Here is an 18,505-nt window from a genome sequence, read left to right as displayed (position 1 = left end):
GGCTGTAGCTTCCTTGCCATCTCCCAAATCTCACACACACTTACGTCTCTTTTGTCCAACTCTAACCCAGAACTGCACAGGGAGAAGGTTTCCAGGGAGTGTAGTTCCAACTTAGCCATGTTGACTCAATACAAACCTGCACAATTTCATAATGTGGAGTTAAGGGTTTGGCATGACTGGCCTCCTGGGATCGCTCAAAGGCCATGGAACTGGAGCGACATCATGGTTAGGTGATCTAGTGCTTCAGTGGTAAGAAGTTCACTTAGTTAATGATCCAGTCTTCAAGAAGTGACTTGCAGCTGTGTTCCTCAGTTGCCTCTCCTGTCTTCCTTGCCTTTCCTGTCTGTAGTGCCAGAGGGAATGGTTATCTCGGCAGCAAAAGCTAAGGAAAGTTGCATTGACTGAAGAGCCTGTCAATTCCCATGGAGCGTGAAGTCTTCTATCACCAAGGTCCTGTTTGACCTGGGGAAACAGATGCTTACTGTCCCTCCTCTCGTGGTATGAAGGCTAAAAGAAGATTTGCAGATATGAATGCCTGCAGACCAGAGCCAGAAACTGTCGTGTAAATGTTAAGTGAGAACAAGGTTGAGATCTCTGTACCGCCCTTCTTCACCCCCATGGTCTGTTAGTCATATTGTCCCTTCCTTGTGTTTCTGCAGCCAGCTCAGGTCAGCAGGGACTCAGGAAGTGCCTTCTATGGTCATCTTAGCTCCTGAGAAAATAACACACTTTGTGAGATTTAATGGCCACACCTGGACCTTGTCATCACTCTGAATTCTTTCACCTCTTGATTGTCAACTCTGATATCTCCCTGTGTGACCACAAGTGCTTTGCCTTCCTCCTTTCAGATTCCCTCGTATGTGTTGAACCTATTCTTCATCCTCACTGTGATCCCCCTGATCTTGAAAGTTCCTTTTTTCCCAAGCCACTTTCACTTCCTGGGCTCTCATCCTGGTGGTCAGCATGCCAGCAGTGAGCTTGTTAACATCCTAAGGACCCTCTGCCACATTTCTTTGCCAGTCCTCATATGGTAGTTGAGTAACCCACACCAACCATAGTCTCTAAGTCTGAGCTTTGTCATCTTGCTGGGGAAAATCCTACAACCTGCCCACCTGAGTTTCCTACCAATTAGGGTGTCTTTACTGCACCTCAGTGAAACTTGTGTTAGTTTTGTGATGGTTTTCCACTATATTCCTTCTAATTCTTATTCTAAACCTTGTCCACAATCTCCAGGATCTAAAGCCCTCTCTGCTACTTCACTGAGACACTGGAGACCAACCTAAGGTTCCTCAAGCTTTTTGCCTCAAAACCTTGCTATATTTTTACCCATCCTTTTCTCCTAAATTCTGAGAAAGGTAAGGGCTCCACCTTTGGCTCTTTTTTCCTTTGTATGTATACACTCTGTCCCTATGTGATCCCATGCCACTTGTGGCTTTGAATACCATTTATGTGCTGATGACTCTCCAGTGAATGTCTCTGCTTGGACCTCCCCCCTGAGCTCCAGACACATAAATTCACTGCCTACTCCACTGTACCCCCACTCACATGTCCAGCAGGCATCTCAGACTTCAAAGGGCTGGAAGAAAGCTCTAGCCTTGCCTGATACAAATTCCTTCCTGTCAGTTACGTTCCCCTGTCGGTAAGTGGCTTCACTGTGCACCCAGGTGCTCAAGCCAGAACCTGTATCATACCAGCTCCTCCTGTCTTCCTCACTTTCCACATTCAGAATGGCAGTGTGTCTTTTCATTTTATATCCAAAATGTATCCTGGATCTGACTACTCCTGAGAATCACTGCCACTACAAGCTGAGGCCAAATGTCCATCCTCTTGTGCTTGGTCTACCGTAACTTCTTCCATTCTGGTGTCCTTACTTCCAAATTGGTCCCACAGCAATCCGTCTTTCACACAGCAACCAGTGCGCTTCCTACAATAAAGCAGGCTCTATCATTCCCTAGTTTTACGTGCTTCCCATTTCAACCAGAGTCCAAGGCCTCTGCCCCCTCGTTCATTATAATCCAGTCACACTGATCTTTTTTTCTATCCCTTGAACACCAGGCTTGCTCCGTCTTAGTGCTTTTCTATTTGCTGGTCTCTCTGCCTGGAGCAGTCTTACCCCAGAGTTCTACCCCTGCCTCCTTCTCATTCTGGTCTGAACTCATAGGTGACCTTCTCAGAGGGGCCTTTCCTGACCACACTGGCTAAAAGCAGCCCTCCCCCATCCCCAGTCACCAGCACGTCGGCCTATTTTATCTTGATAGCATTTATCAGCGCTCTGGGCTTGTTTCCCCACTCTCTCCTTAACTGGAACACAAGCTTCTTGTGAGCAGGGACTCTTGGCCGAATGTCCGCAGTGCCTAGAAGGTGCTGAGAGGACCTGGGGAGGACTGGCTGACTTTCCAGGATAAACTGCCCACTTGTGCCCTTCATCTCCTCTTGCCTGCTTTGGGGTCTTTTCATGGCTGTACGCTCCCTTACTTACATCTTGATTATTCCTTTCTCCTGGCTGTTACTCTCCAAGTCCCACACCACATTACTGCAAATGCACTTCTGTGGAGGTTACCAGTGGTTACGTGGTCGTCAGTTCAGAAGTCTTTTCACAGCACCTATCTGCCTTGACTTTTCTGCAGGTTTGACATTGTTGCTCATTTTTTCCAAACTGAAGCATAATAGGATTCTCCTCTAGATATTGTGCAGGATGCAGATAGTATAGGAACCAGGTCTTGCCTTAGGAGCTCGCAGCCTCCCAGGAGCAAGCAGATGGGTATGTCCTTAAGTAAAACAGTAGGTATCACTCCAGCCTTTCCTTCTTGGAATTCTTGCATCCCTTGGCTGCTAGGACGTAAGCCTTTTCTGTTTTCTTCCTAACTGGCTACTATTCCTTTTTGCCTTTTTTTTTTTTTGGCTCCTTTTCTTCTGCTTGTGTCTTAAATAATAGGAGCTCACTATGATTTTGTCCCTTTCCCTCTTCTCTGTACTCTGTCCCCCGGTGACCCCATGGACCTTCACATCTCCCAGATCTTCACCAGATCTCCTCTCCAAGCATGTGACTCCACATTCACCTGGGGCTCAGATATCTTCGGACTGGGGGGTTTCCATACCTGGTGGACCTTTCAACTTGTCTGAATCTCACTGACTACTTTTCTCCTCTGTGTTTCCTTAGCAGCTCTCAGCTTCCCTGGGCATGTCTGTCATCTCGGTTCTATCAATGGAGTCTTGTTCCAGCATGACTCTTAGGGCTGCTGCCTTTCCGCTCCTGCCCTTGCTCTTCTTTTGATTCTTGTACTAACCTTTCCCCCAGCACCACCCCCACCCCCGGCCCCATCATCTCCTAGAGGGCTTCCGACTGACCACCCGTGTGTGTGTCCACTCCAGCCTGCTCTTACTGCACTGCTCCGCCCGCCCTGCTCTTCACCACTCCCCACACGTCCCCGCCTAGGCCTTTGCCTATGCTCCTCCCTTTAACTCTGACCATCTTCCTCCTCAGCGTCCCCTGCCCAACCCCTACTCCCCAGCCATTTTTCAAAGGCCCAATTTAAATGTTGACCCTGCATGAAGCTTTTCACTAATCCCTTTAGAGGGATGCACCCTCACTTTCTGAGGAACCCCACAGCACTTGCTAGTACCTCTCTTTGATTACTATATCTTTCCTCATGTTAGAGTTTTCACCTGCCCCTTATGACTCAACATACCGTAAGTCCCTTAAAAGAAGGTCCAAGGCTGATTTACCGTCCTTTCTCACATGTCGTCCAGCACGAGGGCTTCTTGCTCAGTAGTTGTTTGTTAAATGAGTCATACTGCATTTGTCTAGTTTATCTCTGTGAGGTCTTAGCTGAAGCTTTTTTTTAAAAAATGATTCTAAGGCCTGCTCTAGTAGAACCTTATTTGCGTTTGGATGGGATTTTGAAGTACTGCCATATGTGACTTCATTACACATTCTCTGCTGGCTGGAACTTGTTTAATGTGTACATTGCTGCATTTTCATCACTTAGGGACTGTCTAGATGAAAGCCGGCATGATCCCTTCCTGCCAGACCTCTCCGTGGCAGTCCTGCAGAGACAAAGGTTTTGCATTCATTAAATCAGGTGCTGCAATAAAGGCTCTATGAGAGTTTACAGGTTTAACCTTCTGTGTATTCACTTCTAAATCACATGTGGACTGGGAACTTCGTATAGAAATCCATAGGCCCCTGGTCTCTCTTAAAGGCCTTGTAAGGACTGGAGAAGGGGGATTTAGCCGTCATTTTACAAGGCAAAGTGAAATACCACAAGCTCTTCGGTTTCGGTATTTCCGTTGTACCTGTTCTGCTGGATTCAGTAACTTACAACACTTATCTTACAAATGGCTCCGATTGTAAAATCAGATTGTTTGCTTCTAGGCAGCTCAGTGAGGTGATAAAATTTGAGCAATAATAGGAACAATTGCAAAAATCCTGTGCAGATCTGCTGTACTCTACAGGCCTTGATTTAGAATAATATTGATGATAACCCAGGAAATAAAATCTATTTCCCATGGATATCATAAGGGGGTGGAAGAGGGTGGATAAATACAGTTTCATCTTCATTAGCTTGTCTCTCTGAATGATTCCTCATGGTTGCCAGTAGTGCTTATTGAAATAAACATTGCAGGAATAATTGCACTGAAAAACTTGCCCGACTTTTCTTCCCTATCTCCATCCATTCTACATGATGGAAGAAAGTTGAAAGCATTTAATTATTTTCTTGAGTACTTCAGAGGTAGGCAAATAGCAATCTGGAAACAATTACCTCTTGCATGTTAATTATCTGCACTGCTGAAAAGTCAGAGCAGTGGGCTTCCAAAAGTCCTTCCCATATGTTTTTAGAATCAAGTTCTCTTCACCTTTTTTGAACATGAAAGTGTGAGATATAGAGTTAGTGTCACTTAAAATAATGGAGGCAGTCTATCAGAAAAAAATATTTGAAGAAACTGGAAGTTATTTTTAACAATCCCGGTTAGAGAAATGGGATTTCTCTCCTCTATTTCATGTCAAGAATATATATTTCTTCCCTTAGTAACTCATTTTGGTTACTTTGTTGCCTATCTGGTTCACATTGCCTGTGGAGAATTTGAAATATTTTATAGGGAATTTCAAGCCGTTTCTTCTTCCCACTCAGGGCAAAGACAGAATCAACAGAATATGGTAGTATCAACAATGCAGTTGAAGACAAAACCAACCCAGCCCATCTTTGCCTTGACAGTGCAGTGCATGGGCCAGATAAACCTGGGTTGAGTCCCTCACTTCATAGCTGTTATGACCTTCAGCAAGTTATTTAACTTCTCTGAGTCTCAGTTTCCTTGGTTCTGTGATAGGGGTGGTCTGGCATATAAGAGAGATGCAGTATGTTATTATTCCTCCTCTTAACTCTGTCCTAGCGCTGTGGAGAGAAATCTGATGATGAATCAAAGTGAACACATTACAAAGTAAATACTTGAGAAAAGCTTATATGATTTTAGCTAAAATTATGGATTCTTTGATTAATCAAGTATTTTTTATTATCCCCCTCTCATTAGTTTGTTATCCACTCTTTCATTTTTATGGTTATTCTAGAGCTTAGAACGTACATTGTTGACTTATTAGTGTCTACTGATGATCCTTTTATCAAATGCTAGACCTTAGAAAACATTTAGACTCCATTTATTTCACTCTTCCCCTTGCTTTTTGTGCTGTTGTTGTCATATATTTTAATTATGCATATATTTTAAATTCCAGAAGACATTACTGATATTGTATTACATAGTCACCATTCAGTAGATTTACCCACACAGTTACCCTTTCTGTTGCTCTTTATGCCTTCCTACATTTCCATGATTCCATCTGGGGTCATCTTCCTCCTATTTGAAGAACTCCCTTTAGTATATCTTTTTGGTATTTCGTTAGCATTTCTTTTTATTAATTCTCTTTCCCTGGTTGAGAGTTGATTGAAAGCATATTGACTTTGCCTTCCTTTGTTAACGATATCTTTTCTGTGTAGAATTCTCTGTTGGTAGTTACTTTCTTTCATCGCTTTAAAGATATCATTCCAGGGACTTCCCTGGTGGTGCAGTGGTTAAGACTCCCCGCTCCCAGTGCAGGGGGCCCGGGTTCGATCCCTGGTCAGGGAACTAGATCGCACGTGCATGCCGCAACTAAGAGTTCACATGCCACAACTAAGGAACCTGCATGCCTCAACTGAGGAGCCCACCTGCCGCAACTAAGACCCGGCACAACCAAGTAAATAAATAAATAAAATAAATATTTTTAAAAAAAGATGTCATTCCATTGTCTTATGAGCATTGTTTCTATTGAAAGTCAGGTATCATTGAACTGTTGCTCCCTTCTGTGCCTTTCAGCAGTTTTACAATGATGCACCTAGGTGTGGTTTTCTTTGTATTTGTGCTGCTTTAGATATGTAGTACTTGAATCTGTGGCATGATGTCTTTTGTTGGTTTAAGAAATACCTTAACCATTATTTCTTCAGAAATTAATTCTAATTCTATCATATTCTTTCTCATCCTGGGACTCTGTTACACGTGTTTGACCTTTTTACTGTCTCTCATGTGTCTCTTAGACTCTTTTCTGCATTTTTCATCTTTTTTACACCCTGTGCTTCAGTTTGGATATCTTATACTGACTTCTGTTGCATCTAATCTGATATCAAACCCATTTATTGAGTTCTTAATTTTAGATTTTTGTTTTTAGTTCTAGAATTTTAATCTGATTATTTTAATAAAGTTAAGAAGTGAAATCCTGTTGTCTATTTCTTTAATAAATTAATCATAGTTATTTTAAAGTCCACGTCTGATAACACCAGTATCTGGATCCCTGTGCATCTGTTTCTATTGTCTGGTTTGTTGTCTTTTGTTTTCAGTCATTTGGTGCTGTCGTACGGAATGTCTGGTAGGTTTTGACTGAATATTGAAAAATGGTAGAGGCTCTGTATGATGTTACCTTCTTCACAAGAAGATTTACTTTTTATTTTTTAATTTTTCTTTCTAGCAGGCTAATACAGTAAGAGAAGCTCACTGTAATGCAGTGAGGAGTTGAGATGTTTTGAGACAAGGTTTCAGTATTCTTGAGAGCTGGTTGTTTCTTCAGCTTTGCTCTTACTCCAAAGGCACAGCCCTTTCCAGGGCTGTAATTCAGTCTGGGCTGTTTACTATAGTCCACCTTCCTTTGTGAACTCGGATTTCCAATTTTTGTTTCCCCAGTACTGTGAGATGGTCGAAAAATTTGCTTAACCTTTTAGCTTCTTAATATTTATCTTCTGTTTAACTTCTCGGACACTTACCAATCTTCCCCCACCAACTCCTCCCCACCTCAGACTATGACTTTCTTTTTGTGTTTGTTTGCTTGTTTTAGACTATGACTTTCTTAATGGCCCTGAACTTCAGTTGCTGTCTTCTTGGCCCCATGAGGCATTGGCAGTTCTGAACTACTACCTTTTACTACACAACTTAAAATTGGCAAATATTTCAAGAGAAAAAGCAGTGCGTGTTGTCAGGCCCACCTTGGGGTGTTTCTGTGATCTTGGCCCCTTAGTCCCGGATACCTGGATAGATCACCAGTGTATTCAATGATCTGTTTCTTGTGTTTTGTCCATCTTTTGTAGTTGTTCTGTGGTGGGGGCAGGGGGCGGGGAGTTGATCTGATACAAGCTAGTCCATCATAGCAGAAAGTATCTCATCTCCATTATTAGTGTTTTGAAATTTATACCTCACTTATCTCCCCTCCTCCCAAAAAATATATTTGAGGCAATTTACAGTGAAATACACACATACATGCAATAAACCTTAAAATAAGGGTAAAGAAATCAGAAGTACAAGGGTGGCAGAGAAGGCACAGGAAGGTGTAGAGGTAGAGGAAAGAGATAATTATTAGAAATTTAGATTGTGAATGGTTTCTATATTTCACCATCATATTTAGTACTAGACTTCCTTGAAGCTAAGGTACAAAAGGACACATGAATTTTATATATGTTGGGGAAAACAGGACTTGGAAGTTGGAATACAGATAAAAGAGATGATGAAGCAGTAACAATTGTATTCAGGGTTTTTTTTGTGTTGTTTGTTTTGTTTTATTTTGTTTTGGTAGGTTTAGGCAGAAATTTTAAAAACAGGAATTAGGAAGCAGTGCAGGGTTCTGAGACCTATCTAAGAGGGTCTGGGCATCACCAGGGCATGGTGATGTGGTGCTGGGCCACTTAGTAATTGGGATTATGAGAGAGAGGTTTAGCATCAGAGCCTTAATATACTGCACAAAATGTGCTATTAAGGTACCCTAATTTGTGTTGAGTATCAAAGGTACTTGGGTTGTGGTTACTGACCTGAGTGGTGAGAGACACCTATATAGTTCTTGTTTTCTGGGGAAAGAACACACAATGGTCCATCACCTGGTATTTTTTTTCTGGTAGTAAATTTTAAGAGACTTTTATCATATGGATTCTTGCGTCATTGAACAACACAATAGTGGCCTCAATAGTCCTTTTAAAACTAATAAAGAAATGCTTTTCATATAAAGGTTTCTTATATTGACCCCTGAAAACAAATTTAAATTGTTTCTTAGTAAAGACATTTTTATAGAAAGCTAACCTAATACAGTTCAGGTGCCAAAGTGTTTGGGACTCTTCATTTGAAGTACTGGTAGAATTTGGAAAACCAGAGGAAAATTTTGTTTTTTTCCCCTTAGTCAACTGTTACAAGAGGTTTCAACTAAAATTGGTAATGTGTGGCTTTGCAGATATTCTTTTTGATTTGGAAAGAGCCATATGCTCTATGTTTTACAAGTTGTGTTTATTTTTAAAATATTATTAGCTGTTATTTAACAATATTAAAGGAAATATGTGCTGAATAGCAGACTGCTGGTAGCAAATTGAAATTCTGTTAACTAAACTTCAAAATCTTGCTTTGCACAGATGAGGGGACATCCCAGTTCTACATGTACGACATTGCTCGGGTTTATATCTTTTTTAGATTAGAATTTGATCTTTCAAGCATCTGTTCCTATCTGCTTGGCTTTTTCCAGGGGCACTGTAACATAGCCAGAGTCGAAGGTACTTCTGCAGGTTGAGTTGAGGCAGGAGTGCCTAAGTGACCCCAGGGGAGATGGGGAAGTCTTCCCACAGGAGGTGGTGCTGGAGCTGCTCCTTGAAAGAGGCTGAGAGATTGCTGGGAGGGCATTCCAGATGAAGGAAGCACAGAAGCAGAGGCTGTGAGGCCCAAGAGAGCATGGCATTTCCAGAGACTGAAGGACCATTTGTTTTGTTGAAGTCTAAGGACTAAGGGGTGGGAGAATGGTAGCTGATGAAGCTGGAATGGTAGCCATGGGCCAGACTATGAAGAATCTTGTGTGTCTTCTATTCGTTCATTTATTTAGCAAATATTTGTTGAACAACTACTATGTACCAGGCCCAGTTCTAGGCACTGGCATTCAGCAGTGAACAAAACAGATAAAAATCACTGCTCATTTAGACCTTACATCCTGGTGGGAGGAGGCAGATAATAAATAATAGTAAAAGTATATGAATACACATAAAGAATATTAGTGATAAGTGATAAGAAAATTTGGCAAGAATGACGGTGGGTGTGTACAATTTTAAGGTGGTCAAGAAAGGCCTCACTAATAAGGCGACACTAGAATGAAATGTGAAGCTGGTGATGGAGTGGGGTTTATGTCTGAGAGTGCTCCGGACCAAGAAAATGTGCAGAAGCCCTAGGTTGGAATAGGTCTCTCTGCTCAAGAGTCTTAGGAGGAAAGCATGGCTGGAGTGCAGTGGAGGGAGGAGCTTGGAGAAGAAAAGAGGACCAGGCCCTGTGAGGTCTTGGTGGCCTCTTTGAGGACTTGGCTTTTATCTGAGTGACATGGGGAGTGATTGGAAAGCTTTGAGCAGAGTAAGGACGTAATACACTTACGTTTTTAAAAGATGGCTTGGCTGTGTTGAGAGTGGAGGGCAAGAGCAGAGGGAAGGCAGGCAGCCAGTTGGGAGGCAATAATTCAGGTGAGAGGGAAGGTGGCGTGAACCAGGGGCATCACAGTGGGGTTCTGGAAGATAGAGTGTATCCTGTAGGTGATGAGGAGCCATGAGATACTTCTGAGCAGTGAAGTGACATATGATTTGTGCGTTAAAAAGATGATTTGGGTGACTCTGTGGAAGCAGGACTGGAGAGCTGAGACAAGCAGCTGGCTCAGTTTGCTGAGCTCCACTCACTAAGAATAAAGACAGACACCTTACAAGGAATGTAGCCTCGTGCCGAAGAGCCCCGTTGAGCTGGTTGTTAACCCTGGTGAACTTCTTGACAAGGGCTAGAAATTGCAAAGGTTTACATGTTAGGGAATTCCTTTGTAAACCTGTCAAGGAAGCAAAGGGAATGGTTGTGATCAGGTTTATTCTAGAGGCGGCCTGCAAAGCAGGTAACCGCAGACCCTTACTGCGTGCAGGGCACTGTTGTGAGTGCTCTGTGGCTCAATTAATCCTTACACAGCCCTAAGGGTTGTGTCTGCATTTCACAGATGGAAACTGGGCTCAAGGAGTATAAGCGTTAGGCTGTGTTCCCTCTTACGGGTCTCCACCATGAAGCTTCCTTCTTATTATTTTTTTTTTTTTTTAAATATTTATTTATTTATTTATTAGGTTGCACCAGGTCTTAGTTGCAGCAGGAGGGCTCCTTAGTTGTAGCTCGCAGGCTCCTTCTTTGCGGCAGGTGGGCTCCTTTGTTGCGTCATGTGAACTCTTAGTTGCAGCATGCATGTGGGATCTAGTTCCCTGGCCAGGGATCGAACCCTGGCCCCCTGCGTTGGGAGCGCAGAGTCTTATCCACTGCACCACCAGGGAAGTCCTGAAGCTTCCTTCTGAAGGGTCTCTCTGGGAGAGTCAGAATTATCCAGTCATCTCTGAAATTAAATGTAAAAAAGATGGCCTGTTTCCTTTGTGAAATGTGGTGACGATGACCTCACTGCTTGCTGGGTATTATTTCAGTGCCCTGAGTTTCCAGTGACAGAAATTAGCCTAAGGAATATAAGTGGGTGTGAGTGGAATTGCAAGGAATTGAAATGTCCAAGGGAAGACATACGTGTGTGTGTGTGTGTGTGTGTGTGTGTGTGCATGTGTGCACACGTGTATGTTTGTGTGTATGTGTGTGTGCATGTGGAATGATTTAGAAGGTGTGGCAGATCTAGTGGCTCAGATGATGCCATCTAGTCACGAGGGCACATTCTCTGCGCCTCTTTGGCCCCAGTGTTGACCTGGGTCTCTTCTGCTGTAGATGGCTTCCTCACCTGGTCAGCAGGGCTGCCCACATGCAGCTTCAGGGCAAAGCAGCTCTGTAGTACCCTGATTCCCAAGGAGGTGAAAGTGCCTTCCTGAGCAGCCTCAGCAAACATGAGCAAGGAAGACTCTGATCTGGTTTCAGCCCCAGTGTGCATTCCTGGGACCGGGGGTGCAGGGCATTCCTTGGATCATAGACATATCATCCCAATCTCTGCCTTGATCTTCACATGGCACTCTCCCTGAGTGCTTGTCTCTGTCCAAATTTCCCCCCTTTTAAGGACACTGGTCGTTGGATTAGGGGCCCACCCTGCTCCAGTATGACCTCATTACGGTTTAGCTAATTACATCTGCAACAACCCTATTTATTCCAAAATAAGATCACATTCTGAGGTGCTGGGGGCTAGGACTTCAACATATGAATGTTGGGGTGGGGGGTGGTAGGGAGACACAATGCAACCCATAACAAATGACAGAAACACAGAACTGAAAATAAATAATAGAAGTTCCATTTTATTGAGCTCTTACTACGTGGCAGAGTCTCAGCTAGCCATTTTATTTCATCAACTCGGTGAATCCTTCTTTCCTCGTTTTATAGTGGAGGAAGCCAAGGCTAAGAGAGGTCTCTCAGTTTAAACTTGTCTCCTTGATTTCAGAGCCCATGCTTTCTCCTGTATATCTTAATGCTATACCTATTCATAGAACATCAGGAAAGAGCCATGCAAGTTCATCTGGTCTGAATTGAAATGCTAACACAGGTAATAAACGCACTGCAAAAAAATGTGCTGAAGTTCATTGCAAAGAAGCGATCTTAAAGGACACACAGGTGACGGTCCCTAAGGGCCCTCCCAGAGGCCTGTGAGGTCTGTGCTCTTGGGGCAGGGAATGCCAGTGAACTCTTGGCTTTGTCCACCAGGCCTGTCATCCCCAGTAAGCCGCTGCATTCCTACCAACGCCCAGCAACCAGCCAGAGCAGGCACTGTCTCCCTTTGTGCTTCCCTATCCTCATTCTGAATTTAGATCAGGGTGAAGAGTAGAGAGAAGGAAATGAGCCAGAAAATAGAAAATTAATACTTGGTAGAGTCGTCATATTTTAAAATTAATTTATAGGCGATGTCAGATAACCAGAGTTAAATCATTTTATCAGCAGGCTGCTCTAGGATTTAAAAAATTGGCAGCCATCATTGTAAATCAGGTCTCAGGAGCCCCCAAGGAATGGTCTCTAGGGAAGAATGTTGATATAGGGTGGGCAGAAATGTAAATACTTGATTAGCTGTGTCCTTTTCTTTCACACAAAACCTAAAGTATTTCTACCTCATGTTGAGTGATCACAGTAGGTTAAATAGTAACAGGAGGGAGAAAGCTATTCAAGTTCATGGTTAGCCTACTTTTAGTGCTTCTCTTCCTCCCTGGCAATCCTAGGAGACTGTTGCATGAGAGGTACTCACCGCACGGGGGTATTCCTGGCTTGGGGTCCTTGAGATGGGCTCAGCCTTCTTCTGCACAGACACTGGCAGCATGCTGGTCAATGTCACATTTCCCCAGCTGGTCGATGTCACGTTTCTACCATGTGCCTGGGAGCCGGAGCGCCCACAGTTTTACCACATTTATACTGGGAAGACCTTATTGGATTCAAGCCCTGCCTTTCACCTCTTGTTGTTGCAGCTCTTTGTCGAGGGCGTGTGGTGAGGGTCCCCGCGGGGAGTCTGGTGCGGGTGGTGGGCACTGAGCTGGTCATCCCCTGCAACGTCAGCGACTACGACGGCCCCAGCGAGCAGAACTTTGACTGGAGCTTCTTGGCCTCGGGCAGCAGCTTCGTGGAGCTCGCCAGCACTTGGGAGGTGGGCTTCCCCGCCCAGCTGTACCGTGAGCGCCTGCAGAGGGGTGACATCGTGCTGCGGCGGACGGCCAACGACGCCGTGGAGCTGCACATAAAGAACGTCCAGCCCTCAGACCAAGGCCACTACAAGTGTTCCACCCCCAGCACGGATGCCACCGTCCAGGGCAACTATGAGGATACAGTGCAAGTTAAAGGTACATCCTCACGGGGGGTTGCTGCGCTGGGGGACCGGACTTTCCTCTGCCACTCAGCTGTGCGGGGCTGTGCCGGGAAACTGAAGTCCTCTGGGTCTCTGTTCCCTCCTCTGTCCAATGGAGGAATAATGTCTTACCTGATTAAAGGCAGAGGATGGGCCAGGTGGCCTCTGAGGGCCCTTCCTCTTCACTCCATTATGATTGTGAGCCCTCCCGTGGCTGGTGTGTGATGGCGACTCCAGCTGTGAGCCAGGTTGCCTGCCCTCAGTAATCCCATGGCTGGCCCTCCCACCTGTCAGCTCTGTGGCCGTGGGCATGTCCCATGCCTCAGCTTCCTCCTCTGGAAAACAGTGCCTTCCGTAAAGGTCAAGGTGAGTTAGGACATGTAAAGCCTCAGAGCAATGCCATAGTAAGCACTCTGTCAGGTTAGGGACGAGAAGGTGATGGTCATGATGTCACTGATGTTCAGGTTTATGGGACTAACAGATACTTCAAAGCTCACGTCTTTCTTTGTGCCCTTCATGATTTAAGTACCTGTTCTAGAAGTTGTAGGGGTCATATGTGGGGAAAGAATGATGTGGTCACTGCAACCTTATTGGCCTGGCTGTGCAAGTAATCACACCTTATGTATCTGGAATGTTTGGGTTTGTTTGTTTTTTCATTTTCCAAGTTCTGTTTGATTAACTCACACATTCAATTTTCAACCCAATGAGAAAGAGAGGGCAGGGTATTTCCCTAATTTACACATGAGGAAATGGAAGAGCATAGGTTAATTGCTTGCCTAAAATCACACAGCTAATTAGTAAATGAGCAAGAACAAACAATTTTAATTTGGGGCTAGCAAAATAGAAACATTATTAGGGTGGTTATTATTATTACTTAAGTATGCATTTACTTGTATCCTGCCTTGTTCCAAAAAGAATTATACCAGAGTAGTATAGTGTAATTAATGATCAGCAAAGCAGAAGATGTACATGATGATATAAAAAGAAGGGGTTGATTCAGGCATTCATTCCTTCTGTAATGGTTTATGGACTGCTACCATATTGTCCAGATACTGTTCCCCCATTAGACTCATGAGGGGATAAAACAGCCATGTCCATTATGCAGGTATTAAAATGTCCAATCTACCTCTTCCATTACCTCTTCTCATCCCTCTACAAAATCCAAATATGTTTTTGAGAAAAAAGTCCCATAAGACATTCTTGCGTTGGAGTTAAATAACGCATTGCTTTTGTAGTCATCACACACACGCTACACCTCCACTAGGTCAGGTGCACCCTCGTCTCCATGTGTAATTCTCATCTTGAGGAGTTGGAGGCAGCAGGGGGAACCTACCGCCCCCCCGCCGCCACCAACCACCCAGTATCTTTCTGTTTGTTCTCCAGTCTTTGAAAGGCAGGAGTAAGGAGAGGCTTTCCTGGGGTCAGGAAAGCAGATGGCTGGCCATGAAAGAGACTGGCTGGTTGCCCAAGTGGAGCCTGTCGTGGCTGCCATGCATGGTCTAGGGTCTCTCTGGCCTTCAGCTTCATGGGTCTTCAAACTATATATCCGTGGCCTCAGGGATAACTGGTCTTGGGAACTGAGTCATGTTAGCTGGACTCACAGACTGATGTGTATAGTAGAAGGTCATTACATTCATTTGCAGTAGAGATAGGTCTTTGTGATGTGTCCTTCTAAACATGTAGCAGTTTTTTTTTTCTGTTATTTAGAGTAGTCCCTTCTCAAGGACACTGAATTCGTTTCTGAGTGTGGGATGGCAGGAAAACCCAAGGAGATGATGGACAGTGGTGTTTGGGGATTCTCTCATCCAGCCCATAGGCAAGCCTGAGAGGTTGTCCCTGCCCTTTGGTAGGGGCCTCCTCGCTGGTTACATCACGTGTGGCTTCCCTTCCTCAAGAGCAGTCACCACCACTTCCCTGACCTCCGGCCCCCTTTTTCTAGACTATGGAAGAGCCCAGCTTTTCCCCAGTGGGTCCTAATAGTTAAATAGCTGAGGCGTCAGTTTTCCTTGATGGGTTCCTACCCTGCAGATACCCTCTGCTCACCCTAGTCATTCTTAGACATTCCGCAGGCCTCAAGGCACAGGAAGCTCTCCTGTGCTTTTGTGCTTTGCGGATTACACTGCCTTCACTCCTAGAAGATCCCCCAGGTTCTCTACTCCAGCCTGTGTCCTAACAAAGGAGTGCTGGACAGTAGTGGCTGGTTATTTGATTGTGATGGCTGAGTGCCAAGCACTCTCCTGGGCACCTTCCCTTATAACTGGTTTAATTCTCAGTCAACTTCTGGAGATAGGTCTCCTTGTCATCCCTTTTTAGAGTTGAGGAAAACGAGGCACGGAGGGGTAAAGTGACTTGCCTAAGGGTGGCAGAAGTAGAACTCCAAGGCACAGCTCCCAAAAGGGAGTTTGCACCACCCATTTCTAGCCAGGGGTCTTATTAATGTCTCCTCTTTCTTCAAGTCAGAAAGTTGAGATCATAGATGAAGCGCAGTGGGCAGCCGTGCCCATGTGGGCTTTAGAACAGGGGAGGGGAGGAGGAAATTGTGCCGCAAGCCCCGGACGGTGCTGGGCACTCGCGCAGTGGCTGGGGTGGCGGTGCGCTGACGGCTCCGCTTTCTCCCTGCAGTGGTGCCGGATGCTCTGCGCGTGGCCGCCGGCCCGCAGCCCTCCCTGGGCCCCAGCCTGCGCGAGGGCGAGCCCTTCGAGCTGCGCTGCTCGGCCTCCACCGCGTCGCCGCTGCACACGCACCTGGCGCTGCTTTGGGAGGTGTGGCGCGGCCCCGCCCACCGGAGCATCCTCTCCCTGACCCACGAGGGCAGGTTGCGGCCCGGCCCCGGCTACGAGCAGCGCTACCGCAGCGGGGACGTGCGCCTGGACACCGTGGGGAGCGACGGGTACCGCCTCTCCGTGTCCCGGGCCCTGGCCTCCGACCAGGGCTCCTACCGGTGCATCGTCAGCGAGTGGATCGGAGAGCAGGGTAACTGGCAAGAAATTCAAGAAAAAGCCGTGGATGTGGCCACCGTGGTGATCCAGCCAACAGGTGAGCTTCTGGAAATTGTATGATTTAGACTATGTATTATTCAGGCCAATGTGGTGTAAAGAACTCGGCCGGGAGCCTTTTTCTTCTCTGACAAGATTTCTGCTCCTCCTGGGAGGCCTTGCGTTGACGGGTGAGGGAGTAGGGTGGTGTTAATGGTTTGGGGAGGATGCATTTGTTTCGTGCCAAATGCCGAGACCCCTGGAAAGCTGCAGGTTACGTAACATACTACGAGAATTTTGTGACTGAAAGATTAAGTCCTTTTAAGTGCCAGAAGAGGTCCGGCCTGGTGGTCAGAGGGGCTTTGGGGTGGAGCTACCCCCCAGCCCGCTCCCTTGGCTTCATTTTGTTTGGTGTTTCCTAAATCTCTGCATCTGCGCTTCCCCACAGCTGTTGGGGACGTGTCTGGCTCATCCCCAAACCTCTCATCTGACTTGGGTCCTCTAGGCCTGCCTTTCAGGTCCCCTCAGATGTGACATCCCCTTGTAGGTGAGGGATTACCTAGGGCTGGGCCTCTTCTTATGTCCTCTATGCCACATACCCCAGAAGCATTCAGCTCGGGGGTCTATATGCAAGAAGTTTTTGTCATCTGTGAACCAGCCTTTTCATAAACAACAAACAGAACCCTTCTTACTCCTGCTAGAGAAGTAATTAAGGACATGCAAAATACATTTTTGAAAACCCATAAAAATAAAAGAAAAACAAATAGGAAAGAAAAACAGGCCATTTTTGACTCAGTTTCCAACAAGCATCAGTAGAGAACCTACTGTGTGCTCAGTTCTGTCCTGGGCTCTGGGGTCAGAGATGCTCAAGGATCGTTCCCAGGCCTCATGGAGCTTCTGGCTTGGCAGAGAGAAAGTGTAAAGAGCCCATCTCAGGGTGATGTCACTGCTGTGGATGGTTGGATAGACTTGGTTTGCTGGGAGCCTGACATCTCCAGATCTCAGAGTACTCTGCTGCTGTTGCTGCTGCCTCCTGTTTTGTAAACTGGGAAGACCTTGGCTGGACTCATTTCCTGACTATAAACAAGAGTGTGTGGTCGTTCTGTTGCTCAGATTGGAAGGAAAGCAGGAAACGATACACACGGGGAGTGTTTTTCCTCTGCAAGCTGCATTGTCCTGGGCACTCTACCCTGCGTTGACACCACAGCACAGGAGCTGGATTTGGTCAAAGCAGCCCTGACTGGCCACTGAGTGACCGCGGCCGTCAGTGAGGTTGGAGGTGCTCTTGCCGACAAGAGGGGCTGCAGGTCACGCTCAGTCTTGGTCCTCCTGGCTGCAGAAATCACTTTCCAGATGGATTCAGGTCACCTGCCTTTTCGGAAGTGATCGGCCAGGAATCTGACCTAAGAGACCACGGATATTCAGCTTGCATCAAACAACTGTTTCAACGGGGCAGGAGGGTTAAGAATTTCAGCTTGGCAGTGAATTATCTTTTCATACAAGAATTTCAGTTGTAAAGGTATTTTTTTTTTATTTCAAACAAGCCACAAAACCCAGAGTATAGTTATAAGACTTGAACACCCTGAGTCTATTAGGCAGGCAGTAGCATCTGGCTCTCACCTGAACCTGAGGGTTCGTAGCTTTTTGCGTCATGGGCGTCTTTGACAGTCCTTTGAAGCTCACAAACCCTTTCTCAGAGTTAATGTGTTTTAATTCATAAAATACATGTGGAGGATGACACAGGAAAACAATTACATTGAATAGTAATCAAAATATTTTTAAGACAAATTTCTTATATAATAATATAGTGTTTTATTATTGCATTAAATAATAAGATATAGTGGCAGGCCTAACAACTACTGTAATTTCTGATAAGTGATGAATATAAATGATATTTTAAGATATCTTCAACAATTGTAAGGTGATGTGAAAATATCTGTGATTTCTATTGGGAACAAGGTCCCAGGGACAGAAAATACTACACTGGTTTGTTGCTTAGTTTCATAATGAGAGGAGCCGCTATATTTCACGTAGAGATTAGTAAAACAAAGACAATTTGTTTTTCCCATCCATGTCACAGATTCCTTAAATTCTCTTTGTGGACTCCAGGTTAAGAACCACCACACTAGAGTGATGGTCTTTCTCTCCTTTTCAACACCTGCATTCTCCATAGCTAGCTTTTTTTTCTTTTTTTAATTAAAGTGTAGTTGATTTACAATATTATGTTAGTTTC

At 45.1% G+C, this 18,505-nt stretch overlaps 1 protein-coding gene across 2 annotated transcripts in view; it reads left to right on the top strand.

Annotated features, from left to right (window-relative positions):
- The window catches only part of PTGFRN (prostaglandin F2 receptor inhibitor), a 75,867-nt gene that overhangs the window by 17,628 nt on the left and 39,734 nt on the right, over positions 1 to 18,505 (top strand). For both annotated transcript variants that reach the window (XM_082458349.1, XM_082458348.1), the window contains exons 2-3: positions 12,924 to 13,292; positions 15,920 to 16,333. In XM_082458349.1, coding sequence (XP_082314475.1) covers positions 12,924 to 13,292; positions 15,920 to 16,333 — 783 coding nt within the window. The remainder of the gene's footprint in view (positions 1 to 12,923; positions 13,293 to 15,919; positions 16,334 to 18,505) is intronic.

This window comes from Balaenoptera physalus (genome assembly GCF_965194825.1).
Source record: "Balaenoptera physalus genome assembly, chromosome: 1".
Classification (NCBI taxonomy): Eukaryota; Metazoa; Chordata; class Mammalia; order Artiodactyla; family Balaenopteridae; genus Balaenoptera; species Balaenoptera physalus.
Note: the sequence above shows the minus strand (reverse complement) of the source record. Positions and strands in the feature narration are given on the sequence as shown.